Source organism: Hippocampus bargibanti, linkage group LG10, assembly GCF_051943395.1.
Source record: "Hippocampus bargibanti isolate YZ-2025 linkage group LG10, ASM5194339v1, whole genome shotgun sequence".
Taxonomy (NCBI): Eukaryota; Metazoa; Chordata; class Actinopteri; order Syngnathiformes; family Syngnathidae; genus Hippocampus; species Hippocampus bargibanti.
Window position 1 is genome coordinate 7,652,378 of NC_142743.1, and position 27,849 is coordinate 7,680,226.

Sequence of the window (27,849 nt, forward strand, 5' to 3'; positions counted from 1 at the left end):
GGAACAAATTGCTAACATGGAAAAAAGGGAAATGTTGCCCCCATGTGGAAAAGAAAAAAAAAACATTGCCAGAGACGATGGCACCCAAGCATGAAAAACAAAAAAACGAACACATTCGGGAATGGCGCTCTACATCATATTTTCAATTCTCAAATACATTTGTGAATGAGTTAATGCAGTGTTTAATTGTCATATTATTTGTTCTTTAGTTTAGTTTTTGTTATTTTACTTGATGTTACTTCCGGGTTGAGTAAACGCTGGTGTGTGTGCCTGCCGCTGCTCACCCACAGAAAAAATATCCTGTGACTGTAAAGTGTCCTTGAGAGTTTTGAAAGGCGCTTATAAATGAAATGTATTATTCATATTATTATTAATTGCTTTGTGTATTGGGGCTGTGAGTCACCAAATGCAATTCTTTTGGGACAACAAAAACTCCCATTATCTCCCTTTAGCTACTTATTTCATGGTAAAGAGAGGCCAACAAAAGCCGTCAAAACGATGACACGCTTGTTTCCATCAAGGAAGCCAACCACACTAAAAAACATTGAACGTGTTGGAGCTCACCTGCTCTTCTTTGGTATACAGCTGGAAACACTGATCCAGAGTGCAGCTATGTTGCTGAAGGTGCTGCTGCTGTTGGTTGCGCACACTTTCGGCATCTTGAACCACTTCCTCCTGGATGCTGCCAAACAGACTGGAGCAGACGAGTTGAGTTGTCACCCTTGTCATTTATCTCTCAGGCAGGCAAAGAGAGAAACGGGTAACAAAAACATAGGTGGATATGAGCTACGGCAGGTTTAAAGGACAACCGACGTCTCCGGACAAGTTGTGTCCATAATTTGTAAAATGGCTTCAAATGACTTCTACTGGGCGTATTTCAATAAGATTCCACCGCATATAGCTATATTTTACGTTTTAAGACTCGGGCTGAACATTCAGGAAGTCTTGTTTTTGAGTTGGTGACGAGTCCGTACGTGACGTCAGAAAAGGACCGCCTCCTGACCGTAAAAAAGACGCATTGTAGCGTCTTTCCATCACGTCAATGTATTTTGCTGTACTGTTTTTTTAAAACCCTTGTGTTACATCCAAAAGCCGCCAGCAGAGGGAGTCCAAGCTCCATGGAAGGACTGTATCAGCCTGTGGAAACGGGCTGTTTCATTCCTCACAGCTCGGTGGCCATTTTCTTTCCTCTTTTTGGTTTAGACATTCCCCCCCGCCCGTTTGCCTCAAAATGACACGGAATAAATTCTTGAAGGGATCGCAAACATGTATGCTTTCCTCTTCAGGACTATTTGAATCATATTCATAACTGGATGTGTAACAAGAAAGCATATTATCCGAATCTGAAGCCATTGTTTTTATTCTCCAGCAATGCAAGACGTCTTGGCGTGACGACACGAACTGGGGGCGGAACTTTCTGAAAATGCCCAATTCGCAGCTCAATTTTTTTGCGGATTTTGGACACTTTAAGTTATTTTTATTGGTGTTTTGCATTTGAATAAAAATATCATACTGCGTGTTTAGGGTATTCATAAAACGTTTTTCTGATGTCAGTTAAAAAACAAACAAAAAAAATGACGTCGATTGCCCTTTAAGCATCCCGCTTTACTTTCCGGTCATGGTGCTTACCAGTCTTTAAGCTTGTAATCCCACTCGATGACAACCTTCACATGTGGAGGTCCCCCGGGGCCGCAAAATTTCAGCGCTCTAAAATGGCAACAGAGTACAAATAACATGAGGTGAAAAGAGGCAACAACAAACTTGAATGTAGCAAATGTGCTGTGATTTAGAAGTCGTGTCTGTGGGTGAGAATGAGTGTACTTTTTTGGGGGGTGAGGCGGAGGTTGAGTATGGGAAAATTGAGGTTTCTATCTACGTGACATGGATAATGAATTCTTCGCTGGCCAATCACGATTCGGATCTTTCAATGTATATTTTTCCTCCAAGGATGTGTCGGTTTCCTGAGACTTCTCCTCCCGCTCTCTGACACGTTGGAAAATGGCATTTGTTGTTGTTAAACACTCATTGAAGACGTCACTATGCAATGGTGTGAATGTCAGTATGAACACGAGCAGTAGAATATTGATGAAAAGATGAATATAAAGGTTTTCTTTACTCTCTCTTTCCTCCCTTCTTTCCATCTTTCCTTCCTTCTGTCTTACCCTCTTTCCTTCCTACTTTCATTCTTTCTTTCCTCCCTTCCTTCCATCTTTCCTTCCTTTCCTCCTTTCTATCGTTCCCTCCCTTCCTTCTTTCAATCTTTCCTTCCTTCGCTCCTTTCAATCTTTCCTTTCAATCTTTCAATTCTTTCCACCTTTCTTTCCATCTTCCTTCCCTCTCTACTTCTTGTTCCACTTCCTCCCTTCCTTCTTTCAATCTTTCTTTCAATCCTTCCGTCTTTCTCTCGTTCCTTCCTTCTTTCAATCTTTTCTTCTTTCCTTCATTCTTTCAATCTTTCCATCTTTCCTTCATCTCTTTCTCTCTATCTCTCTCTTTTTTCTATCACTCACTCTCTTTCTCCCCCCCACTCTCTCTCCATCTCCACAACCACTCGCTCCGGGATACATTGCGTATAACCTGTGAACTTCCATAGCGCACCTCATCTTCTGCTTGCCGCGTTCGTTACTCAGGAGCACCTTGTACTGCGGTTCCAAATGAAATTTTCATTTGCAATGGTATAAAAAAGGAGAGAAAAAAACCTTCTCTTTTAACTGTGAATAAACTACATTTCCACGAGTCTAATGCTGAGTCGTTCCGATGTGTGTTACATTTACAAAGTAGAGCAAGTGAGTTTTAATATCAGGGAGAAAATACACCGTGTCAGAATTCAGCAACATTTCAACTTCTTGCAGACGATCCGTCTTGTTAAATATTTGCTTATCTTGTTCAATTGTGATTGAGGCAACCTGAGATCCCCGGCTGAATGTTTACAGCAACAGCTAATCTTCAGGTCACAGGAATTATCGATGAGAAGGTTTCTTCAGTCGTCATCTGTACAAATTTGAAGGTTTTGGACGTTTCGCCTCCTATCCAAGAGGCTTCGTCAGCGAAACCTTCTCATCGATGGACCACTCCTGTACAACTGAGAGCTTACACAGACGTCACGGGAATTAGTTTCTGTTGAATTATAAAACCGAACTAACGTACACACAACCATTGACGATATCAAGTAAAAACCTCTTCAAAATAAGGGCCTGAAAGCCTCCAGCTCCTCCTCCCCCATTTATTTGTGTGATATTAAAATTATATTTCACATCCACGGATCATACAATCATCATCGTTAATCATCATCGCTAAACTGTTTTAGGTTGCCATTTTCTCAAAAGCACGTCGGCGTTCCTTACACCAGGCGAAGAAAAACTTGCTGTGTGTAATACGCTTCAAGACCTCATAGGATTTTGGATTTAAAACACAAAAACATTTATTAAAAAAAATAATAATTTGACTGACCAAGTAATGTCGCATTTGAGTTAATATCTCAAATTAGGAGACCCGTTTGAGCCCAAAATCTTGAGATCTTACATTTCTTTTAAAGGACAACCGACGTCACTTTTTTGTTTTTTAACTGACACCAGAAAAACGTTTTCTAGCATCTAAAATACCCAAAACACGCAGTATGATATTTTTAGTCAAAGGCAAAACACCAATAAAAATGACTTAAAATGTCCAAAATCTGCAAAAAATTGAGCTGCAAATTGTGCATTTTCAGAAAGTCCCGCCCCCATTTTGTGACGTGACGCCAAGACGTCTTGCATTGCTGGAGAATCAAAACAATGGCTTCAGATTCGGAGAATATGCTTTCTTGTTACACATCCAGTTATGAATATGATTCAAATAGCTCTGAAGAGCAAAGCATACATGTTTGCAATCGATTAAAGAATGTATTTGGGCCATTTTGAGGCAACATTGGGGGAAAATCTCTCACAAAAAAAAGAGACATCCTGTGGCCACCTCCGTTTCCACAGGCTGATAAATTCTTAAATGGCCCTTGGTCGCCCTATGGCGGCTTTTGGGTGCAACACGAGGTCCCCAGACCAAACATCCATCCATCCATCCATTTTCCGTACCGCTTATTTCCTCATTCGGGTCGCAGGGGGTGCTGGAGCCTATCTCAGCTGTCTTTGGGCACGAGGCGGGGGACACCCTGAATTGGTTGCCAGCCAATCGCAAGGCACACAAAGACGAACAACAGTCACTCTCACACTCACACCTAGGGACAATTTGGAGTGGTCAATCTGCCTGCCGTGCATGTTTTTGGAATGTGGGAGGAAACCGGAGGACCCGGAGAAAGCCCACGCGGGTCCGGGGAGAACATGCAAACTCCACACAGGGAGGCCGGACCGGGACGCGAACCGGCGACCTCTGCACTGTGAAGCCGTTGTGCTAACCACTCAACTACCGGGCCGCCCCCCAGACCAAACATCTACAGCAAAATACATTGACGTGATGGAAGGACAATACGACAATGCGTCCTTTTCACGGTCAGCAGGCGGTCCTTTTCTGACGTCACTTGAGGACTCGTCACCAACTCAAAAACAAGACTTCCTGAATGTTCAGCGCGAGTCTTAAAACGTAAAATATAGCTATATGCGGTGGAATCTTATTAAAATACGCTCAGTAGAAGTCATTTGAAGTGATTTTACAAATTATGGACACAACTTGTCCGGGGACGTCGGTTGTCCTTTAAAAGCAAGCGCCTTTCAAAACTCTCAAGGACACTTTACAGTCACAGCATAAATTTGAGCTCATCATGGAGGCACTTAGATCCAGTGAGTTGATATTAAGAATGTTTCTCAGTCTTCCTGTAAATTGGCTTAGTCCAAAAAGTGTTACCTCTTTTTTTTTTTTTTTAACTGCGACACATTCTCTTTGAAAAAAAAAACCTCCCTTGCTTGTACATTCACTTCAGAATGTCCTTTCATGCCCCGGTGCTTAAAATCTCCCCATGCTTGTAAGATCTAGCAAACGCTAACATTTTGTGTCATGTTTCAGCACCATTAAAAAGTATAAAGTTTCCCAGAGTGGCAAATTGTCAATGTAAACCGTTCGGAGCTGCTCTTGATAATTATTGGATGGAAGTCAGTTTGCAATGTGACTTATATGCAATTATACAGTACTCAATGTGCTCTCTTGTGATGCTAATATCCCGCAGCCTTCTTTCAAGATTTTGCAAAAGCCAATGTGCAGCAAAGCTCTTTTGGAAAGTAACCTTTCATTCACTTCAAAAAGATTTAATGCAGGGCAAAAATTCATATTGATAAAATAAACGTGTCCCCATGCTGCTCGTAGGGAGGCTTTGATTACAGCTTCTTTTGCTGACCAGATGTCTTTTGATCAACCTTTTCAGCAGGTTTGCGAGAACTGTTGCCATGTTATTTTCTACCCGACGGTATGCGAATGATGACCGATGGTCTGAACTGAAAATGACGGGGAAAAAAATTGTGGGGGTGGCACTAGATAGAGTGCTTAGGAACAGTCTGCCATCCGCAGGAGCTATAGAACCTGTTTATGGACACAACTTGTCCGGGGACGTCGGTTGTCCTTTAAAAGCAAGCGCCTTTCAAAACTCTCAAGGACACTTTACAGTCACAGCATAAGTTTGAGCTCATCATGGAGGCACTTAGATCCAGTGAGACATACAACAGCCGCTCTCACACCTAGGGACAATTTGGAGTGGTCAATCTGCCTCCATACAAAACGTAGATTATGTAAAAAGGGCCACGGTTCATTTACACGTTATTGGCGTTGTTTTGCACCTGTCATATGCCACAAATGAAACTCCTCAATTCACCTTACCCAATCAAGTGCCCAACGTGTATATTTGTTTGCATTTTAAATTCTCACCACTGCTTTTGAATTAGAAATGAATACACCTTTTTTCATTCCCTTATTCAATGCAATCTCATGCTGTTACACTTTAATTACAGTTGGCACCATTAGCCACTTGTCATGCAGCTCCGCTGTTGCAACAATGACATCATTGCTGAGTCATCAAAACAGAAACTGTGAAGTCCACATAATGCTGTCATTACAAACGTACGTGTGGATTGTGTGAAATTTGTTTGTTTTTGTTAATATGATTGAGCTTTTCATAATGAGAGTAGCATAAAAACACAAACAAGAAAAAAAATTAAACTAAATAATTTTAAAAGCATACATATTTTTAGATTAAAACAAACAGAATCATTACAATTTTTGAGATTAAAATGATTAAAACAAATTGAATCTCGCCGATTATCAAGATTAAAAGGATTAAAACGAATTGAATCGCTCTGATTATCGAGACTAAAAAGATTACAATGAACTGAATCACTCCGGTTATCGAGATTAAAACGACAAAAATGAACCGAATCGTTCCGATTATCAATATTAAAATGATTAAAACAAACTGAATTGCTTAGATTATCGAGATTAAAACATACCGAATCGCTCAGATTATGGAGATTAAATTAATAATAATAATAATAATACATTCAAACAAACCTAATCTCTGATTATCCAGACTAAAACAATTAAAATGAACCGAATCACTCTGATTATCGAGATTAAAACGATAAAAACGAACCGAATCGCTCCAATTATCGAGATTAAAACGTACCGAATCGCTCCGATTAAGGAGATTAAAATGATTCAAATGAACCAAATCGCGATGATTATGGAGTTTAAAATTATTAAAACGAACCGAATCGCTCAGATTATCGAGACTAAAACGAACTGAATCACTCCGATCGAGATTAAACAATAAAAACGAACCGAATCGCCCAGATTATCGAGACTAAAACGATTAAAATGAACTGAATTACTCCGATTGAGATTAAACGATAAAAATGAACTGAATATTTCCGATTATCGTTATTAAAACGATAAAAATGAACTGAATCGCTCCAATTATCGAGATTAAAATGATTAAATGTTATTTGTTATTTAGTTTTTTTTTTTGTTCTTTTGACTTCAAGACGGCGCCCCAAGAGTGGCTGCCTTTCCAGCAGCTCATGTATTTTGTTTTTCTACTTTCATTCCTTTCATAACTTTGCTGCTGTGAAATGTAATTTTCTCCACTGTGAGACTAATAAAGGCAAATCCAATCCAATCCAATCCAATCCAAAACGTACCGAATTGCTCCGATTATGGATATTCAAATAATTCAAGTGAACCGAATCGCTCTGATTATTGATATTAAAATGATTAAAACAAACCAAATCGCTCCGATTATCAAGATTAAAACGATTAAAACGTACAGAATCGCCATGATTATGGAGATTAAAATGATTAAAACGAACCAAATTGCTCCGTTTATGGAGATTAAAATGATTACAACGAACCGAATTGCTCTGATTATGGAGATTAAAATGAATCGAATCAGTCCGATTATGGAGATTAAAATGATTCAAACCAAAAGAATAGCTCTGATTATCAAGATTAAAACGAACCAAATCGCTTTGATTATCGAGATTAAAACAAATAATAATAATAATAATACATTTCATTTATAAGCGCCTTTCAAAATCCTCAAGGTCACTTTACAGTCACAGGATACAAACTGTCAACGTTCTTTTGTTTTCACAGGCGTCTTAAGTAAACTGAGTGGTTAGCAAATGCACTTTGTCATTCTAAGGTTAGGCATGTTTTTTTTTTTAATGAAAACATCATGCTCGATTCATTGACAGCTCTCTGTGATCCATTAAAAAATGCTGTCGTCGTGGCATACCGCTCAACAGCAGGGTGGTGCAGCGGTCTGCTGTCTTGAGGTGAAAGATAGCTGTAGGATGCCGAGCCTCCCACCACTCTGATCTTAAACAGCACCCTGGTGTTCTGCAATCGGAGACATAGTCGTTAGTGCGGCTGAAATAACATGTACAGTTAGGACTGCCATTGGCAGACCCCTTTTGAAAAGTAATCATTGAAATGCCGCGGAGCTGACAAAAGGTGCCCAACCTGCCAATTTTTTTTCAAGTTGAAATTTTGAGAAGATTACTTTCAACCATTGACAAGATTGTTTGAGTTGGGCACTTGTGATTTAGACCATAGATTGGGGCTTTCTGACATTCAACAACACAGCACTTCTCAAAGTTGATAAAAATGTTGCCAAAAAAACTGCCAAAAGTCTCTCTCCTCTATCCTTACCGAATCTTTCTTACAGACTTTGTCACAATATTCTTTTCAACAGGCGGCACAATTCTTTCTCGAGGAAACACAGGCTCTCTCACCCTCTCCCTCTCTATCTATCACGCTAGCTATCACACTAGCTAGCACGTTAGCTAGTACTGTATGATAGATATATAGAAAACAGAACAATCATTAAGATATTAATAATATTTATATTAATTAAAAAACAGCACCAAAGAGAACCTGTGGGCACAATAAATAGAGTGAATGGGGTTAGCAATTTCACCTTTAAATATTGATTTTATTTTATTGGTGGGTGCACTCTTCTTCTGTCTCACTATTTGGCTCTAAATTTGAAGATTATGGTGATTATAAATAAATAATACAAAATAAAACGTATTCAATTTTTTGTCGCTCATAATATACGTCACAACCATCGACAGTGGACGTATATCCGGTCACAACCGCCAAATTGCGCACGATTTCTTGAATTTTGCGACCCCCAGGTAGGCCAACTATGGATAAATCTAAGAAAAGAAAAGTGTCTGGAGAAAACAGAACGTTTAATGTTACGTGGGCATATTCGAGAATGAGACGTTAGCAAACAACAAAAAGTCAAATGTCACAAGACATTTCCAGAACAAACACACAGCCTTTGCTCAAAAATATCCGGATGGAGATGAGAGAAAAAGAGCCGTTTCGGAACTGATGCGGAAGGCTGATCAGAGCAAAAATCATTTTATAAAGTGGATGATCATACAGCCCTGATGTGCAGAGGCTGTCCGCTGAGGTGCAGGAGCAGAAATCACATCAAACAAGAGATAAATATTGTATTTGCCATTTTGAAAATATTCGTTTTTCTTCAAATAGACATTGTGTATTACATTTGAAAGTAATCCTGAACCGAACGTCTTTTTTTCGGAGTTTAAAATGTTTTTGTTGCGTGCAGAAATGTAATTTCGCTTCTCTGTAACAGTTCATTGATTCATAAATGCAACACACTATAGTTTGTTTATGCATATATAAAGGTAAAAAACGATGATGAAAAGATGCAGTGTTGTCTTCATTTTAAATGTCAAAAGGATTTTGTGGCTCCCAGTGTTTTCTTTTCTGTGGGAAATGGGTCCAAATGGCTCTTTGAGTCATAAAGGTTGCCGACCTCTGTGTTAGGAGGATTTCCAAAGGCAAACCAAAACCTGAAGTTGTAGCACCAGAGAAAACCTCTAGGTGGCGCCACAACACCTCATAAACAAGAAGAAAACATAACGGAAGTCCCTTCAACAATTCCAGACTGTTCCAGAAGGGGAAAAAAAAACAAGTGAAATGCAAATTGAGATTGAAATTAGCAATGTGATGACAACCATAATTCCCAATGCGATGAGCCCAAACCGCAACAATAGTGCATATGCAGTGTATATAATGACATAAAAACACACACGTTTGATTTTTGTGTGATTATATTATTGGGTAGTTTAAAACGCAAGGCTATTTTATAAATTTTGATTTTATAAGAAGAGAAGGCTTAGTGAATAATAAAAGGAATGTAATGACAGAAGCTATTAGTCACCCTGACCACATGCCAAGCATTAGAAAGGCTCACAAGTCAACAATGCAATAATTCACACAGAGGGTGGTAAATCATTGTTCAGGAGTTTGGTTCAGTTTAGTCGTTTATAAAAAGAAGAAAATTAATTAAAAATCCACAGAGATGCTCAATGAGAAAATATAATTTAGAACTATTCTGGACCATCAAAGTGTTTTAATTTTAACTCTGTGTTTAAATGAAGTTAAAAGCAACTTTCTAATGCAAACTAATTATTTTTGCAAGGCACCTTTGAATAGCTGAAAATCGACCGCAGTTTTAATTTGATTAAAAACAGGTAATATAAGAAATAGTGTAAAAATAATGAATCCTGCCAGGGTCAAACTGTTGTCATCCAAACTTTGTGTTGTCTTATTTTTTTGTTGTTTTGTTAGATAGCCACATTCTATTTTTCTTCAAGTAAACAAATCAAGGACGGACATTTGTACTCAAGTTAAGGAACAGTCCACCCTAATTGAAAACCCATCACATTTATTTTCGGACGTCAGTGATCCTCGTGGATCACTATCTCCTGGAGCTGATAGCATTTACCTGAGCCTGAGATCTGTTCAGCATCAGATAATAGAGCTTGGTGAGAATCCTCTGCTGTAGCTGCTCCCAAGAGATGCCCCTGTCTTCTAGCATGAGAAATGGCGGACCGAACCTTACAAGAGCAGAAAAAAAAGAGCACATGAGGAATATAGAACTCATGTCAAAGCAAAAAACCTCTAACGACACCTGTCGATTGATGTCATGATCCGACAAGTAAACTCAGCAGCCAGAAGAGTCGATGCTGCATTGAGTAAACATTATCAAGGAATGCTGAGTACTGAATGAGCTCATCATCGCAAGCAATTGATGTGAGCGGAATGAGTGAAAGTGACACAAGTAAAATCCATCATCCACAATCGAAAAGAAAATAGAATGGACCTGAAAGGACAATCAAGTGTACACGATCCATCCTCGTATATGTCGTGGCTAGGAACTGAAATAAAGGTATACAGTACTTTGAATTTAAATGGCCAAGGAAGAAAAAAACCAGACATAGAGCTTTGCTTAGTATGACATCTCTGCCATTTCCTACAAAAGCCGCTTTGTTGTCACGACAACTTGCTTTCAAAAAGCTCACCTGACAGCCTGCTGAGCACATCCGGACGTGTTGCAGATGAGGAGAAGAACCTTGGAGGAGCCGCCCTGGTTCAGGTATTCTGTGGATAACGTGCCGGATGATGGCAACCTCGCAGCTGAAGAGCTGTATGGGGAATTGGGGAGGCTGTGGTGATATCCTGGAGGATGGAAGAGCAGAGGAGAACAAATTTGTTGATGAGTCATGAGGTTTACATGCATAACCAATACATAAATAATTGGGGTGACTGGCCAAGCTCGACAATACATAAATATGGGTCTGGCAGGATTTTTGCTACGGGCACTTGGACTGCACAAGTGCAACAAAACAAAGAATCCAGACAGTCAGGAGTAGAATGTGTCAAGTTTCTCAGTTACGCATCAATAGCCAGCGCAAAATGTCCTCTTAAAGTTCCACTCCCTGGAACAAGAACATTTGTTACGACAGACGCTGACATGCGCCTCATACGCACAGCGATGAAAATTGGTTCATTGCTTGAGGAAAGTCTTATTTTCAGAGAAACAAAACTTTAGTGGATGAATTCATGATATAATTCCTGTTTAAGGCCTTAAGTTCTACAAGAGACACCGAAAATGTTAACATACAAACATTTTGACACGCAGGTAATCAGCTCATTACCTGCAACCATATTGAATACACCCACTTAAAAATGAAAACACACATATACACATATATATACATACATATACACATATATATACATACATATCCATATATATATACATACATATCCATACATATATATACATATATATATATATATATATATATATATATATATATATATATATATATATATATATATATATATATATATATATATATATATTCTCTCATAGTGATGTCACGAGAGGCTGTGTCCTGGAGGGCAAATACATCCCCCTAAGATGGCTCCACCCAGAGAGAGTCTTGGCCCCACCTGGTGGAAGGCAGCAATTAAACCCACACACCTGCAGCTGATCAGGGCTTGATTGGAAAGCAGGGCTCTTAAGGCAGAGAGCCTCTGAGTGTGGAGCTTGGGGAAAGACAAGCTCGATTGCTGTGCTCTGTGGAGAAGTTGATTGCTGCGTGGAACTCATTGCCAGTTGGGACCACACGACTGGACACTGGATTTGAACCTAGCTAAGGTGGCTAGGCTACATGAGGAGGACGTCAAGAGGGGTGAGGCCTAGAGACTCTTGTAAAGAACTCCGTCTTCAGTTTTTACCTCAGAAGAGACTTTATTTGGATTTAAGTATCAGAAGAGACTTTATTTGGATTTAAGGAGCAGAAGAGACTATTTGGATTTAAGTATCAGAAGAGACTTTATTTTGATAAGTATTGGAAGAGACACTATTCAAACCTTTGTTGCTTGTGAATTCCCCCTGGAACCCTTGATTAAAACCTTTTGTTTGTATCCAAACCTGTCGTCCATTGCACTCCTTGTCCCGTCCCGCTGAGAGCTAGCCTCTCATGATATCACAATATATATATACATATACACACATTTTATATATATATATATATATATATATATATATATATATATACACACACACAGTATATTCGGACAAATGGATAATGGAAAAAATGACCTTTATGCACATGCAGCCATCCCTGGATGAGTTCAGTTTGGAAGACCAGGCAAAGAACAATCATGTGTTATTGATATTGCAAAATACATTTCTAACACCTCGGTGCAGTCCTGAAATGGAACGTTCATCAGTAATAGATTGTGCATGACGGGGTGTACCAAGTCACACATGCCAGACTTCTGCCAATTCTCACCTCCTCTTACTGCTTGTAGGAGGTGAGGATGAGGTCAATTTCATCGGAGAACCAGTGTGCTGCGACTTCACGATAAAAGAAGGATACCCCTATTTATTTACAATCTTTTTACTTGAGTGACATAACTTGTCAGAATCGAGTCCGCCATTTTAAGAATTGGGTCTTGCATGTCTTTAATTGATGGAAGACTTAACTCACTTTGGGATTCAAAACAATATTTTAGCAGCCCAATGGAAAATGTGACTGGCTAAGCCTGTTCCACCCAGTTGACTTGACGTACTTGAAAATTTTTCATACACTTCCCCGACCAATAAGAAAAATCAACCATTCATGCGTCCACACTCTCAGAACTCCGTATTTTGAATATTGAAGAACACGCGAGTGACCCGCAGTCACTAACAATGTACACGCCGACTAAAAATACCCATGACGACTGTGACCTTCCACCCGCATAAATTACAGGTCATGACTGTAAACAAGCATCGGCGGCCAAAGACCACCTGGGCTTTCTGCTGACTGTGATGAGAGAATTGAGGTCAAAGAAAGAAGCCAGATGTGGCCGTCTTGCTGTCTTCCTTTTTTTGTGTCATTTGTCACCGCGGTTACGTCTTCTCCTCCGTACAAAAATGTCGGAGTAGGGAGGGGTATCACTTTCAGCCACCTAACATGAGGAAATCAAGTCTCAATTTTATCATGAAGGTGATTTTGTAATTTCATGGCAATCTGAGTGTTTATCGGAAGAATGTTGAGGTCTATTAAATCCAATTATTGAGATTTATTTCGGCCTGGCAGAAATTGAATCATCGGGCGAGTAAATGTAAGCCTTTAAACGCTTCCTAGAAAATGAATTGCATAATATTGCCTTTTGAGAGATGCTGCTTTCCTTGCTATCATTAGATGAGTTTTTCGATGACTGTACAGGTACCAGGAATCTATTTCATGTTGTGCAAACAGTCGTTGGGGGAGAATACTCCGAAGAGCCTCCTGAGTTCCATTGGCACACCTTTTGAGGTCAAAGCAGAGTCTGGGGACTTGGAAAAGCGGGCTCTCATTTCTCCGAGGTTTGAAGTTGGCGGAGTGATTCATTAAAAAAAGCTCCTTGGTCGCATGTCCACCAGGGTGGATGAGACTTGCTCCGAAAGGCTCTGGATTTTTCGCGGCTGTCGTGGCTGACACATCTCGAGTGCCTCTTTTGAGATTGGCAGACGAGGGTGTCGGTCCGCCTTCTTTTGTATTTTTTTTTTGTTTAATTTTAAGAAGGGCACTTCAACCCACAGGGTCGTCACGCTCCTTGCCCAGGTGGGCATTTCATGAATCTGAATGTGTCAGGCCAGTCAATCAAAATAAGAAAGAGAGAGAGAGAGAGAGAGAGAGAGAGAGAGAGAGAGAGAGGAGAAACAGATGGAGAAAGAGAGAAAGAGAGCAAGAGAGAGAGCAAGGGAGCAAGAGATAGAGAAAGAATGAAAGAAAGAGAGTGAACGAGAGAAAGAGAGCAAAAGAACAAGAGACGGAGCAAGATAGAAACAGAGCGAGAAAGAGAGAGAGAGACCAAGAGAAAGAGCAAGAGATAGAGAAAGAATGAAAGAGAGAGAATGAGAGAAAGAGAGAGACAGCAAGAAAGAGAGAATGAAAAAGGAGAGAAAGAGAGAGCGAGAGAGAATGAAAAAAGGAGAGAAAGAAAGAGAGAGAGAAAGCATAGAGCTAAAGAGAACAAGAGAGAGACAGTGAGAGAGTGACAGAGGGAGAGAGAAAGATAATGAGAGAGAGAGACAGAGAGAGAGAGAGAGAGAGAGAGAGAGAGAGAGAGAGAGAGAGAGAAAGAGAAAGAAATGAGAGAGCAAGCGAGAAAGCAAGCGAGAAAGCAAGAGAGCAAGAAAGAAAGTACAAAAGAGTGAGAGAAAGAAACACGAGAGAAAGAGAGAGAGAAAGAGATAGAAGAACAAAACAAAGAGAGAGAGAGATACAGAGAGAAAGAGCAAGAAATGAGAGAGCAAGTGAGAAAGCAAGAGAGCAAGAAAGTACAAAAGAGTGAGAGAAAGAAACACAACGAGAGAAAGAGAGAGAGAGAAAGAGATAAAAGAACAAAACAAAGAGAGAGAGAGAGAGAGAGAGCAAGAAATGAGAGAGCAAGCGAGAAAGCAAGAGACCAAGAAAAAAAGTACAAAAGAGTGAGAGAAAGAAACACGAGAGAAAGAGAGAGAGAAAGAGATAGAAGAACAAAACAAAGAGAGAGAGAGAGAGAGAGAGAGAGAGATACAGAGAGAAAGAGCAAGAAATGAGAGAGCAAGTGAGAAAGCAAGAGAGCAAGAAAGAAAGTACAAAAGAGTGAGAGAAAGAAACACAAGAGAAAGAGAGAGAGAGAAAGAGATAGAAGAACAAAACAAAGAGAGAGGGATACAGAGAGAAAGAGCAAGAAATGAGAGAGCAAGTGAGAAAGCAAGAGAGCAAGAAAGTACAAAAGAGTGAGAGAAAGAAACACACGAGAGAAAGAGAGAGAGAGAAAGAGATAAAAGAACAAAACAAAGAGAGAGAGAGAGAGAGAGAGAGAGAGAGAGAGAGAGAGAGAGAGCAAGAAATGAGAGAGCAAGCGAGAAAGCAAGAGACCAAGAAAAAAAGTACAAAAGAGTGAGAGAAAAAAACACAATGAGAGAAAGGGAGAGAGAGAAAGAGATAGAACAACAAAACAAAGAGAGAGAGAGAGAGACAGACAGAGAGAGAGAGAGAGAGAGAGAGAGAGAGAGAGAGAGAGAGAGAGAGAGAGAGAGAGAGAGAGAGAGAGAGAGAGAGAGAGAGAGAGAGAGAGAGAGAGAGAGAGAGAGAGAGAGAGAGAGAGAGAGAGAGAGAGAGAGAGAGAGAGAGAGAGAGAGAGAGAGAAAACAGGAGAAGCATTTGGATGATGAAGGGAAGTCCGGGTTGACGTAATGACGCTATGCGTCTCCTGTTGTAATGTGTACCTGAGTGTGGCGCAGAGCCTCCGCGACCATGCAAAGGTGGCGCTTGAAAGGCGTAGATGACATCACTGTCAGCGATGGCTGTCAGGTCGTCGTCATCTGAGAAGGAACGCTGGAATCCTGTCGAGTACAACTCGGCCAAGATGACCTGCAAAAATCACCGGTTCCTTTTTCAACCACTTCATTTGAACTTTGCAAAACGAGAGTTGGACATCTTACATCTTCTATCTTATATTAACTCATTCAGGTCGGCCCAGTAGTCGAGTGGTTAGCACACCGGCTTCACAGTGCAGAGGTCGCCGGTTTGCGTCTCGGTCCGGCCTCCCTCTGTGGAGTTTACATGTTCTCCCCGGACCCACACTCCAAAAAACATGCATGCAGATTGAACACTCCAAATTGTCACTAGGTGTGAGTGTGAGAGTGACTGTTGTACGTCTTTGTGTGCCCTGCAACCAATTCAGTGTCCCCCCCGCCTCATGCCCAAAGACAGCTGAGACGTATCTCCAGCACCCCCCCCCCCTCCCCGCAACCCCAATGAGGACTAAGCGGTACGGAAAATGGATGGATTCACTCATTCACTGCCATTCACAAATTTATTCAGGAATTTTAAATATGACGTGGAGCGTGCCACTCCGGAATTTGTTCGGGTTTTGTTTTTTCATGCTTGGGTGCCGATAAAGTGCTGGCCATGGCCTCTGGCAATGTTTTTTTCTTTTACACAAGGGGCGCAGCATTTCCCTTTTTTACATGTTAGCGCTTTGTTCCAGCTTCACCTGTTGTTAAAGCACTATATAAACCAATATGTACTGTATTGTATTTTGTAGATCCGCCCTCATTTCAAGCTCATATAACGCCAGACCCATATCATTTAGCAGTGTCTGAAACTCATGACAAAAAGTTAGTGGACACCAGGGCAGACAACTCTGAAAAGGTGCCGGCCCAGCCATAAAGTTGCTTGCCTGATTTTTCACAACTTAAAACACATAAAGACGTCTAATCGCCCCAAAAAAATACAAACAAGTTTTAACTCATTCCTCCCGGCAAACGACTATAGTCGTTGTGTTTTTACTTCCGTGTATCCCGAGTCACGCCTCCAGTCGGGCTGAAGCGATAGCAAATAATGCCGGATGCCGACTACAGGCGGGCCGTGAATAGATGTTAACCCTTTACGGACGATTGTGCTTCTAGAGCGAGAAAATGAAAGAGGTTTACCTTGATACTGAAATGCATAAACTAACGCTAACTTGTTTTTTTTACCGAGAAATATTAAAAATAAGGAGTGTCCCGAATTCAGAACATTTTAACGCTAACGCTATTTTCATGATGATATTTTTGATCCTGACTTGGTACCCGATGCGAATAGTTGTCAGTGAATGCTGCGTTTTTCACTAATAGCTGTACCTTATCATTATTTTCGAAGCAGAAAAATGATGTGACGCAACAACAAATGGAATCAAATTGTTGATTAATCACGTTGGAGGTCCAGTGAAGGTCCACATTTTTCATTCTAACTGGTCCATCTGCTTGAGTCGGTGCCATGGGGGAGGTCGAGTTAGCTCATTGGTTGTTACAAGATTGTCTGCTAGCAACATGACCACAAAACTGTATTACATTGGCACCTCAGAAGAAACGTCAATGACACAATTGGGAGTTGAACCAAAATGTTCTGTGTACAAAATAAAAAGTGTACCTGTTCTACAGAGATGCCCCCTTCCTCTGCCACCATGGCTCTCAAGCTGGACATTGAACCGAAGAGAGGCACAGCAAGACCCACTCGGAGATAACGCTGACTCTTGGTACTGAATACCAACGTCACACACATTGGCCTGCAAACATAGAGAAAGATTGCTCGTCTTGAACGTGTTTCTTTTAAAACAAGGGTGTCAAAATATTTTTTTTGCCGCGGGCTACATTGTAAGTTGTTGTTTCCTCTCGAGTGGGGGTAGGGGGGATCATTATGAATTGGAGGAAGCCATTTGAATGTATAATCCCTTCCACATATTACATATAGAGCGCAGAACAAAACAAACCACTTTTCTAATTTTAAGTAAAAAATATTGACTGTTATTGTGGTTTACATAATTTGAAATTTTGGTTCAGACTTTAGCATCATGGCACTTGACGTGCTTGATTTGCTTTTGTGGGCCGAATAAAATGATGTGACGGGTCAGATTTAGCACCCCAGGCCTTGACTTTGACACCTGTGCTTAAAACATATGAGATGCAGTGACGCAGAAATTTACATTTTACAGTGGCAAAGTTATAAAAAGAAGATGAAAGAAAATAAGTAGAAAAACAAAATACAGGAGCTGCTGTAAAGTCAGCCACTCACGCGGCGTCATCCTGAAGTCAACAAAAAAATAACGAAAGAACAGATAATGTTAATGTCAACACAAAAGACAGACAGTCATTCAATCTTAAACTCATTGATTTTTGTCGTTTTTGTCATTGTCACTCAAATTCCAAGACCCACAGAATATCCAATTTTAGGACTACATAAACATTCAATACAGCGTAAGAAACCGTAGACTTTATTCTTTCATCAGAAAAAAGAGTTAATTTCTAAGTTATATGAGTCTGGAGTTATCAGAGTTTCAAATGGGGGCAGCTGTACAAAATACAATACAATACAGGAAAGTCTCGTTATATCGACAGCGGTTATATTGATAGTACTGCTTATTACGATACTATTTTCATTTCCCGGCAAACTTCTAGTCTTTTTATGTATAATTAGTTCCGTTTAGTACGATACATGGTTATTATGATAATCCGGTCACTACGGTGTCCTTTTACATCTCCCGCCGGCCATTTTGCTCTGTTTATATCGATACAAAAGCAGTTCAAGCTGAATCGATATTTACTTAGGGATTTATATACAGTACCACCATTATCGAAATCTGTATCGGGCTCACCGTTGGTCACAGCTTCCGTGTCTTGCACAGTGTAGCTGTCATGATCTGGTTGACGACCAACGGGGGGCGCTGTCGCCCCCGCCTACACCTCACAGGTGCTGGTCGTCCCGATCAGATTGGCGACCAGCGGGTAGCGACGTCAGCCCTGCCTGCAGCCTCGCAGGTGTTGGTCGTTTAATCATTGACATTTAAAAGAACTCCCGGCACGACCATCCGGTGCCGGTCCATTGTTTGTTTGCTGCTTGGTTGCAGCATGCATCGTGTACGTGTTTGTTTAACCTTGGCGGGCTTTTACTTTTGGTATTCTTTTGCTACTTTGTATTTTTTCCATTCCGATCATTTTGATGTTTTACATTTTGTTCCTGCTGACTTTATTTTAATACAATTTGTCAAACAACCTCCTGCTCCCTCCTGCCTGCTTTTTGGGATCCGCACCCGCCGCCACCACCTTGCAAACCGTAACAGAATGGACCGGCCAACTATCGGATCCCGCAGGTACATCGGACCCGTCTCATTTCCACCCTGTGCCTGGCAATGCTACGTCCACGTTAGCGCAAGCCTCGTCGCGTTTGAATCGCGTCACTCGACGAGCCGCAACGTCCACGTAAACGTCCGGCCGAGACCTCCTTCCAGGTGGCCGTCCAGGGTGACCCTGGGTGACTGGCATTGCACGCCCACGTCCAGCCACGCTGTCGTCGTGCATGACGAATTGAGTCTCATCCACGACGAGCCGTGCAACGTCCGCGTCAATGTCAGTCCGAGACCCCACTCACCGCTGGATCCCGGAGCGGCTCTGGACAGGTCTCGTTCCCCCGGAGCCGGGCAGTTCACGCCCACGTCGGCGTCCGGCCGAGACCTGGTCCCATACGGCCGTACGGTGTGCCATTCTGCGCCTGGCAGTTCGATGTCCACGCAGAGCCATGCGCCGTCGCGTGAACGTGCGAGAGGGATCGCACTCACGCCCACGACGATCCGTGCCGCGTCTTCGTCCACCCCAGGCCGAGTCCCGTTCCCATCAGGCCGCCGCCCGTCGTGTGCTGGAGAGGCAGCGGTTGCCCTCTCCACCGACCGTTCCCTGGCGAGTGGACCTTTTTGGGAGACTGTTGGGACTTCTGGAAGCAGCCCCTTGAAGGGGGGGTACTGTCATGATCTGGTTGACGACCAACGGGGGGCGCTGTCGCCCCCGCCTACACCTCACAGGTACTGTTCGTCCCGATCAGATTGGCGACCAGCGGGTAGCGACGTCAGCCCTGCTTGCAGCCTCGCAGGTGCTGGTTGTTTAATCATTGACATTTAAAAGAACACCCGGCACGACCATCCGGTGCCGGTCCATTGTTTGTTTGCTGCTTGGTTGCAGCATGCATCGTGTACGTGTTTGTTTAACCTTGGCGGGCTTTTACTTTTGGTCTTCTTTTGCTACTTTGTATTTTTTCCATTCAGATCATTTTGATGTTTTACATTTTGTTCCTGTAGACTTTATTTTAATACAATTTGTCAAACAACCTCCTGCTCCCTCCTGCCTGCTTTTTGGGATCCGCACCCGCCATCCCCACCTTGCAAAACGTGACAGTAGCAGACGCCATTTTCATTCCGAAACTCAGACGCAGATATCGCAGCAGAAATTAAAGCCAAATATTCCCCAGAAGATTCCCAGAATGACGAGGATGACCAACTGAATACACACCTATGTAAGAATTGTGATATCCGAACAACGTACAAGGCAATCGTGGCTGTGGAGGACAATCCAACAAGCAAATCCTTCACGAAAGAGTTTGACGTGCCGCAGAATACTTCATCAATGTAAGTAATGTAAACGTTGCAGTTTTTGTTTTCCATACATGTATTTAATTGTGTTGTATTCAGATATCTTAATCACTTGCAACAATCACTGTTTTTCATGATTGTACATGCTGGCGTTCGTGGTTTCTCTCGTGTGTGTATAGAACAACGTGAGGATTTTGCATCGGTTGCATTTTTGAAAGGAAACAGTCATTACAAAAGTGTAAAGACATTTTTATTTAATGCATCAGTTTATTTTTCACTTCTCTACTGTACAAAAAAAGCATGCTAGATACGCAATCCATGAACCTAATGAGAAAATTACATGCCATATCAAAGATCCCCCATTTTTGCCCCCCCCCCCCCCCACTTGATGCAGTTCGGCGCAGGATCGGATATATCGATAGTACGGTTATACCGATATTTTTTCCGATTCCCGAGAATATCGATAACGACACTTTACTGTACCTACATATTGATTTATATAGCGCTTAAACAACAGCTGAAACTGGAACAAAGCGATAACATGGACAAAAGCCAAATGCTAACTCCTCGTGGAAGGGAAAAACATTGCCAGAGGCCATGAGCAGTGCTTTATCGGCACCCAAACAAGAAAATACAAAACAAATTTGGGAATGGCGCTTTACGTCATATTTTCAATTCCTGAATAAATTCATGAATGTCAATGAATGAGTTAAGCACTTTTGTTGTATGAAGCAGTTTTAGATGAAAGAGGGGATCAAAGGGACCTTTTCACCAGTGGACCAGGGACGTTATGGTGGAATGTGCACGTCTGCTACAAGCTAAATGTTGAAGTAGCTGTAGCATCCATTGACGAAAAGAGATTGTCTCACATCTACTGTTCCACGTAAATCTGCTTCATTTCCAAGCTGCGACAATTCCACATACACATCGGCTTGCAACCATGGTAAAATATCCGTTGACAGTTTCAACTCCCTCGCAGATGTCGTCAGCGGTGAAACAGAAATGAATCCGCTCCGAAGATTTGAATAGCGCTAGTGCTTGCTAAAATTTGTGTTCCAACTTCACGTTGCATTGAAGGGACGGTCATTTTATTTTTTGAAGAAATGTGGCATATCGACATTGTGGCACGGGAATTTGATTTTGAGATCCTGAGGTACACCACACAGGCGACATGAATCCTGTTAGCATTTCATTTTTGCACAACAGAGAAATTTAACTCGATTCAACCATTGTGGATACAACAAAATATTCTGAAGAATTAGGAAGATTTGACTAGTTACTCAATTGAACATGTTTTGATGTCACATATTGTTTGGAGTGAAAGGAAAATGTTGATTTGTGGTGCTGTTGTAGAAAATCCAATTTCACCGGCATGGATAATATCATTTGTCTCAGTGTGACTATGTCTATAATTGGATTTGTCTCACATCTCTTCACAATTCAACTCGAGAATATGTGAGGAGGGAGGACATTAGGCGCCGCGGTGTTAATAATGTCGGATGCTGCCCAATGAGGAACACAAGGGGATTGAGAGGGCAGGATGACTGTTGAGAGCAACAGGAATTGGAAACGCCATATTTGAACACATTTGGTCACGTTTGGGCTTCAGGGACGCATCTGGGACACAGTTGGCCCCCTTGTGTCTAAAAAGGGGGCCACATTTTAAAATGGATGGGCCCGATTTAACTACATTGCCGAAGTAATCAAAACTGATTCAAATAAACCAAAATACATTTATTGGAGCATGATATTTCTAAATTGAAAAAAAAAAACATTATTAGTCTAAAATGTATTGTTCTAATATACTGTAATTTCCGGATGATAAGCCTCAACTTTTGTCAAAGGTTTCAACCCTCCGGTTAAGCAATGATGCAGCAAATGTATGCATTTTTTACCAACTGCCGCCATGGGGCGCTTGAGCACTAACCGTAAGCGTGAGACAGGGTGAATACAATATGTATCGAAGAAGACTCAAGTTTAATGTCGGTAATTCGTGCTTTGTCCTTTAATAACATTTGTGTGAAAAAAAAATCAAGAAGAAAGGCATAAGAAGGTAGCTTTCAAGTTAAGAGCAAGAAGACTGATGGTTTTAATGAACAAAAGGACGATGAGGACGGCTCTAATAATAATAATAATAATAATAAAATAATAATAATAATAATAAAAAGAAGAAGAACAAGAACAAGAACAAGAACAAGAACAAGAAGAAGAACAAGAAGAAGAACAAGAAGAAGAAGAATACATTCCATTTAGTAACTTGATATATGTTTCTACCGAACCCTGCTATTGAGGTGCTAACTGCTAGCTGCTGTGTTACTGCTGAGTGATATATACTGTATTGCGGTAATAAAAGTTTGAAAATGTTTTCTGTGTACCGTCTTTCTTTAAATATATATTTAGTCATACCTCGGCTTATGAACGCTTTAGCTCATGAACTTTTTGCCTCGCGAAAATTAAATTTGCAAGAATATAGTCTTGGTTAACGAACTAGTTTTCGGCGGACAAACCACTAAGCGCCAAGGTGGCCGGCGGACTAGTTTTCGGCGGATGAACACCAAACCACATGGTTGAACAGCACCACGGTGGCTGGCGGACTACTTTTCCACACTCGATTTCTTTGAGTGCAGACATGGTTTCTTATCTTACCTTTGCTATTACGGGACCGAAAAAGACCCCACCACAGGCTAGTGTTAAGCCGAAGAGGACGCAAAAGAAAATTACGGTCGGGCAGAAGAAGCGAGGTGTGCGTTTGTGTGACTTAGCGTCCCAGTACCAGTATGCTAAGTCGACCATTGCTATGTGTGGCTAAGGGTGTTTCTGTGTTGTCTAAGCAACGGTCTCAGGCAATAGAAGAGGTTGAAAAACTTCTGTTGATTTCGATTAACGAAAAGCATCTAGCAGGGGACATTGTGAGTGAGGGTATTATTGGATTGGATTGATTTACATTTCACAGCAGCAAAGTTATGAAAGGAATGAAAGTAGAAAAACAAAATACAGGAGCTGCTGGAAAGGCAGCCACTCTTGCGGCGCCGTCTTGAAGTCAAATGGAAAAAAAAAAAAACACAAAATAACAAATAACATGACAACACAAAGACACAGAGAGTCATCGACGCACAACAACACAAAGTGACAACACACAACAACACAAAGTGACAAAAGAAAACACGAAAACAACACAAAAACAACAAAAAAAGCAAGTCTCATGAGAGCACTTGCTGACGGCCATCTGCCATCTTGGACTCCTATTCTTCCTATTCATTATCACCGAGAAAGCACGGCAACTTCACTCGGACAGCCGTCATCTTCACTCGGAAAATGCTGAAATGGTGCAAAAGGATGCGGCCCAGATGCGTCCCTCGAACTTTGTGCTGGAGGACTGATTTTGACTTCAGTGTGTCATTTTGTATTCTGAACACGCCTTAAATGTTTACATTCAGAGGACATGTTGCTACTTTTCAATGTTTCTCCCTGTCCAAAAGCTCCCCAGTTTGAACATTTTATTTCTTTTGGGGTGTGTTATTTGTCGATATTTGAAGAGCATTTTCTTTGCCATGACATCAACATCGTATTTCCACTAAGCTGTACAGTTGTGCATCAGTTATTTTGTATTTTTTTATGGTATTATCTGCAGCACACAGGCATCGGCGTCCTGCTGCTAGCCCCGCTCATGCTTTCAGGACCTCCGACTCAGCGTGCCTTCGACTTAAATACCGATATAGCAGAAGTGTGGACATCCGCCAGCGAGGATGTGAGCTAGCTGTGTTTGTGTCACAAAAGGGACCACATGTCAGAGAGAAGGCAATTCGGTCAATCCCACTGTGGTTTGTCAGCAGGTGTGAAACAAGAGCAGATTTATATCAGTGTGAATGTAAAAAACAAACAAAACAAAAAAACCCGGAACAAATCAAAACAAAAATGGAAAAAAAGTTGATGTGGCATAATATGCAAGACTACATTAACACATTGTTTAAAAAAAAATAATATAAGTGGGTGGTTTAGTTGGCCTGATGTGACTACAGTCAAACCTCGGTTTTCGATCATAATCCGTTCCAGAAACCAATATGGTCGAAAACCGAAACATTTCACATTAAAATTAACTGCTAGACATGTGCAAAAACGTGTGCACTCCAGTGCCAGGGTTTTTGTCATTTTCACTCAAATACCAGGACCCACAGAATATTGAGTTTTTGGACTACATAAAATTTCAATGCAGCGTCAGAAACCCTAGACCAGGGGTGTCAAAGTCATTTTTTGCCGCGGGCCACATTGTAGTTATGGTTTCCTCTCGAGGGCCGTTATGAATTTGGGGAACCCATTAGAATGTTTAAATCCCTTCAAATATTACATATAGAGCACACAGCAAATTAATGAATAACTCGTTTTCAAATCTGAAGTCAAGAATAATGACTTTTATTGTGGTTGACATCCAAAAATATGAAATTTTGGCTCAGAGTTTCGCAATCATCATGGAATTTAACAAGTTTGATTTGCTTTCGCGGGCCGAAAAAAATGATGTGGCGGGCCGGATTTGGCCCGCGGGCCTTGACTTTGACATCGGTGACCTAGACTCTCTTCTTTCATCAGAAAAAAATGTTAATTCTTAAGTCTAGACTTATCTGAGCCTGAAATGGGGGCGGCTGTACAAAAGGTTAATAATGCCCCCTTTTGGCAGGGAAAGTCGAACACGAGGATAATGCGTCGGTCACAATAAGACGCGACACGAGGAAGTGACGGATAAGGAAACGGAGGGTTGTGGAGTGGTGCATTCAGGTGTGCTCTGTGTGGTCGAGAACTGATTTTCGGTTGTAAACCAAGGCGTTTTTGGGTCGAACACCGAATTGGTCGAGAACCGAGACGTTCGAAAAACGAGGTTTGACTGTATTTCCTCATTGCTCGCTATCATCAATTATTTTACAAAATAAAGAACAGATGTGTTTTTAATGTATCATATGATTATTTTTTTTTTTTATGTGTTGTGTATGTGACAGCAGCAGCGAGAGTTGAAATTGTGTTTTTCTTTATATTACCTGGTTTGTCGCAGAGGGATGGGCAGGGAGATGCATAAAAAGGGGTCAAAGGTGTTGCTCTGCTTAAGGCAATGAGGGCAAGTCAGAGATGACCTGGAGAGAAACGAAGGACAAGAAAAGGTTAACACATTTCATTCTTATTTTGATGATTACAAAATAAAAATGTTCCATGGCTGGCTATTGCGGATTGGCTCGGTCGCAAATTTTCATTTGTGGACATTGAGGTGTCTGTTACGTTGCTATTTTGCACATTTAGTTTTTTTTCCTTTTTCTTGGTTTTAAGTCAGTATTGGTTCCAAAAAACGTTGAACCGCTCCCCAACTTCTGAAGGAGATACGTTCCGAATGGTCGTTCGTAAGGTGAATTTGTTTGTTAGTTGCTTCAGTGCTATATTTGTATTGAATGTGTGTTAAAAGGACAACCGACGCCCCCGGACAAGTTGTGTCCATAATTTGTAAAATCACTTCAAATGCGTAATTTACAAAGATTCCACCGCAAATAGCTATATTTGACGTTTTAAGACTCGCGCTGAATATTCCGGAAGTCTTTTTTGAGTTGGTGACGAGTCCTAACGTCACGTCATGGAAGGAACGCCCCTGACCGAGAAAGGACACACTGTAGCAGTCCTTTCATCGCGTCAATGCATTTTGCGGAACTTTGTTTGGTCTGAAAACTTCATGTTGATGGCGAAATGAGAATGAAAACATAAATAATGCGATGGTGAGTCCTTGTGTGTTGTGACAAAATTTTGGAGCATATTTTCACGTAGCTTTGTCGCCATCTTCTGCCTTTTTTGGGAGCGACATTTCACCCCTGAAAACATGTTCTCCGAATCTGAAGCCATTGTTTTCATTCTCGAGCAAGGCAAGGCGTCTTGGCGTGACACCACGAACAAGGGGGCGGGACTTTCTGAAACTGGCCACTTCCGGTTTCAATTTTTTTGCAGTTTCAGCACACTTTAAAGGACAACCGATGTCACTTTTTTGTTTTTTAACTGACACCAGAAAAACGTTTTATAGCATCTAAAATACTCAAAACACGAAGTATGATATTTTTAGTCAAATGCAAAACACCAATAAAAATGACTTAAAGTGTCCAAAATCTGCAAAAAATTGAGCTGCGAATTGGGCATTTTCAGAAAGTCCCGCCCCCACTTCGTGATGTCACGCCAAGACGTCTTGCATTGCTTGTGAATCAAAACAATGGCTTCAGATTCGGACAATATGCTTTCTTGTTACACATCCAGTTATGAATATGATTCAAATAGTTCTGAAGACGAAAGCATACATGTTTGCAATCGATTAAAGAATTATATGTGCCATTTTGAGGCAACATTGGGGGAAAATCTCTCACCCCCCCAAAAAAAGAGGCAGAAAATGGCGACCTCCAGTGGCCACCTCCGCTTCCACAGGCTGATAAATTCCTTATATGGTGCTTGGACGCCTTCTGGCGGCTTTTGGGTGCAACACGAGGTCCCCAGACCAAACAAGTACTACAGCAAAATACATTGACGTGATGGAAGGACCGCTACAATGTGTCTTTTTTACAGTCAAAGACGGTCCTTTAGTGACGTCACGTACGGACTCGTCACCAACTCAAAAACAAGACTTCCTGAATATTCAGTGCGAGTCTTAAAACGTAAAATATAGCTATATGCGGTGTAATATTTGTAAAATACGCTCAGTAGAAGTCATTTGAAGCCATTTTACAAATTATGGACACAACTTGTCCAGAGACGTCGGTTGTCCTTTAAGTCATTTTCATTGGTGTTTTTTATTTGACTAAAAATATCATCCTGCGTGTTTCGGATATTTTAGATGCTATAAAACGTTTTTCTGGTGTCAGGAAACAAAAAGGTGGTGTCGTTGTCCTTTAAGGCTTAGATAAGTATGCTTAAGGCTTGTATCAGTAAACTGTATTGGTTTGTACTGAAAAATAAACATTGAATAAAACATATGCTCTACAAAGTTATGTACATGTACAACTGGAGAGATTACTACATACTGTGTTACTACAAAAATGTTCATATTTATCATTGTTCATTTATCATTGTTGGAACTTTGTTTTACAAAAAAACAACCTGACATATTTTGGTTTCATTTGGCACTTGTGCTCTTCGACATTTGACTCAGCATAATTCAGACTTGATCTTAGTTTTACTCCCTGGTGCTTTCTACTATCTTTATGACTGCTTTATTTCCTGACCAAATCGTGATGCTTAACTTGAATGTCAGACGTGGTGAAGCGGCACGTCGAAGTCTCATGAGCCAAAGGTTCCCCCGCACGCTCTGCTCCAAACAGTCAACAATTGTATGTTTGAGATTGCAAGGCAGATCACCGTTTCAAATAAGTGGGACAGCAGCTGTTGTGTTCGAAACACCATGAGACTACATCTGCCCACTACTCACCACTGCTTCTGTTTCTTGCAAAGAAAAAATAGAAAGACAACTCTGTGTTTAATAAGACCCGAAAAATATTGCCACAACATAGGCTTTTATTTATCTTAGGTGGATGAGTCACCCAGCGAATAACTGGGACACGCCATCTATTAAAGGGATGACCGCTTTTTGAGGAAAACCTATATTCCTGAATT

General features: G+C 41.1%; 1 protein-coding gene across 1 annotated transcript in view; it reads right to left on the reverse strand.

The window, feature by feature from the left end:
• usp43a (ubiquitin specific peptidase 43a) overlaps positions 1 to 27,849 on the reverse strand; it is a 106,421-nt gene that overhangs the window by 25,008 nt on the left and 53,564 nt on the right. The window contains exons 4-11 of the mRNA XM_089005920.1: positions 25,257 to 25,349; positions 17,244 to 17,379; positions 15,557 to 15,701; positions 10,818 to 10,974; positions 10,241 to 10,352; positions 7,709 to 7,812; positions 1,630 to 1,707; positions 565 to 694 (exon numbers count right to left, since the gene is read on the reverse strand). Of these exons, the coding sequence (XP_088862046.1) occupies positions 565 to 694; positions 1,630 to 1,707; positions 7,709 to 7,812; positions 10,241 to 10,352; positions 10,818 to 10,974; positions 15,557 to 15,701; positions 17,244 to 17,379; positions 25,257 to 25,349 (955 nt within the window). The remainder of the gene's footprint in view (positions 1 to 564; positions 695 to 1,629; positions 1,708 to 7,708; positions 7,813 to 10,240; positions 10,353 to 10,817; positions 10,975 to 15,556; positions 15,702 to 17,243; positions 17,380 to 25,256; positions 25,350 to 27,849) is intronic.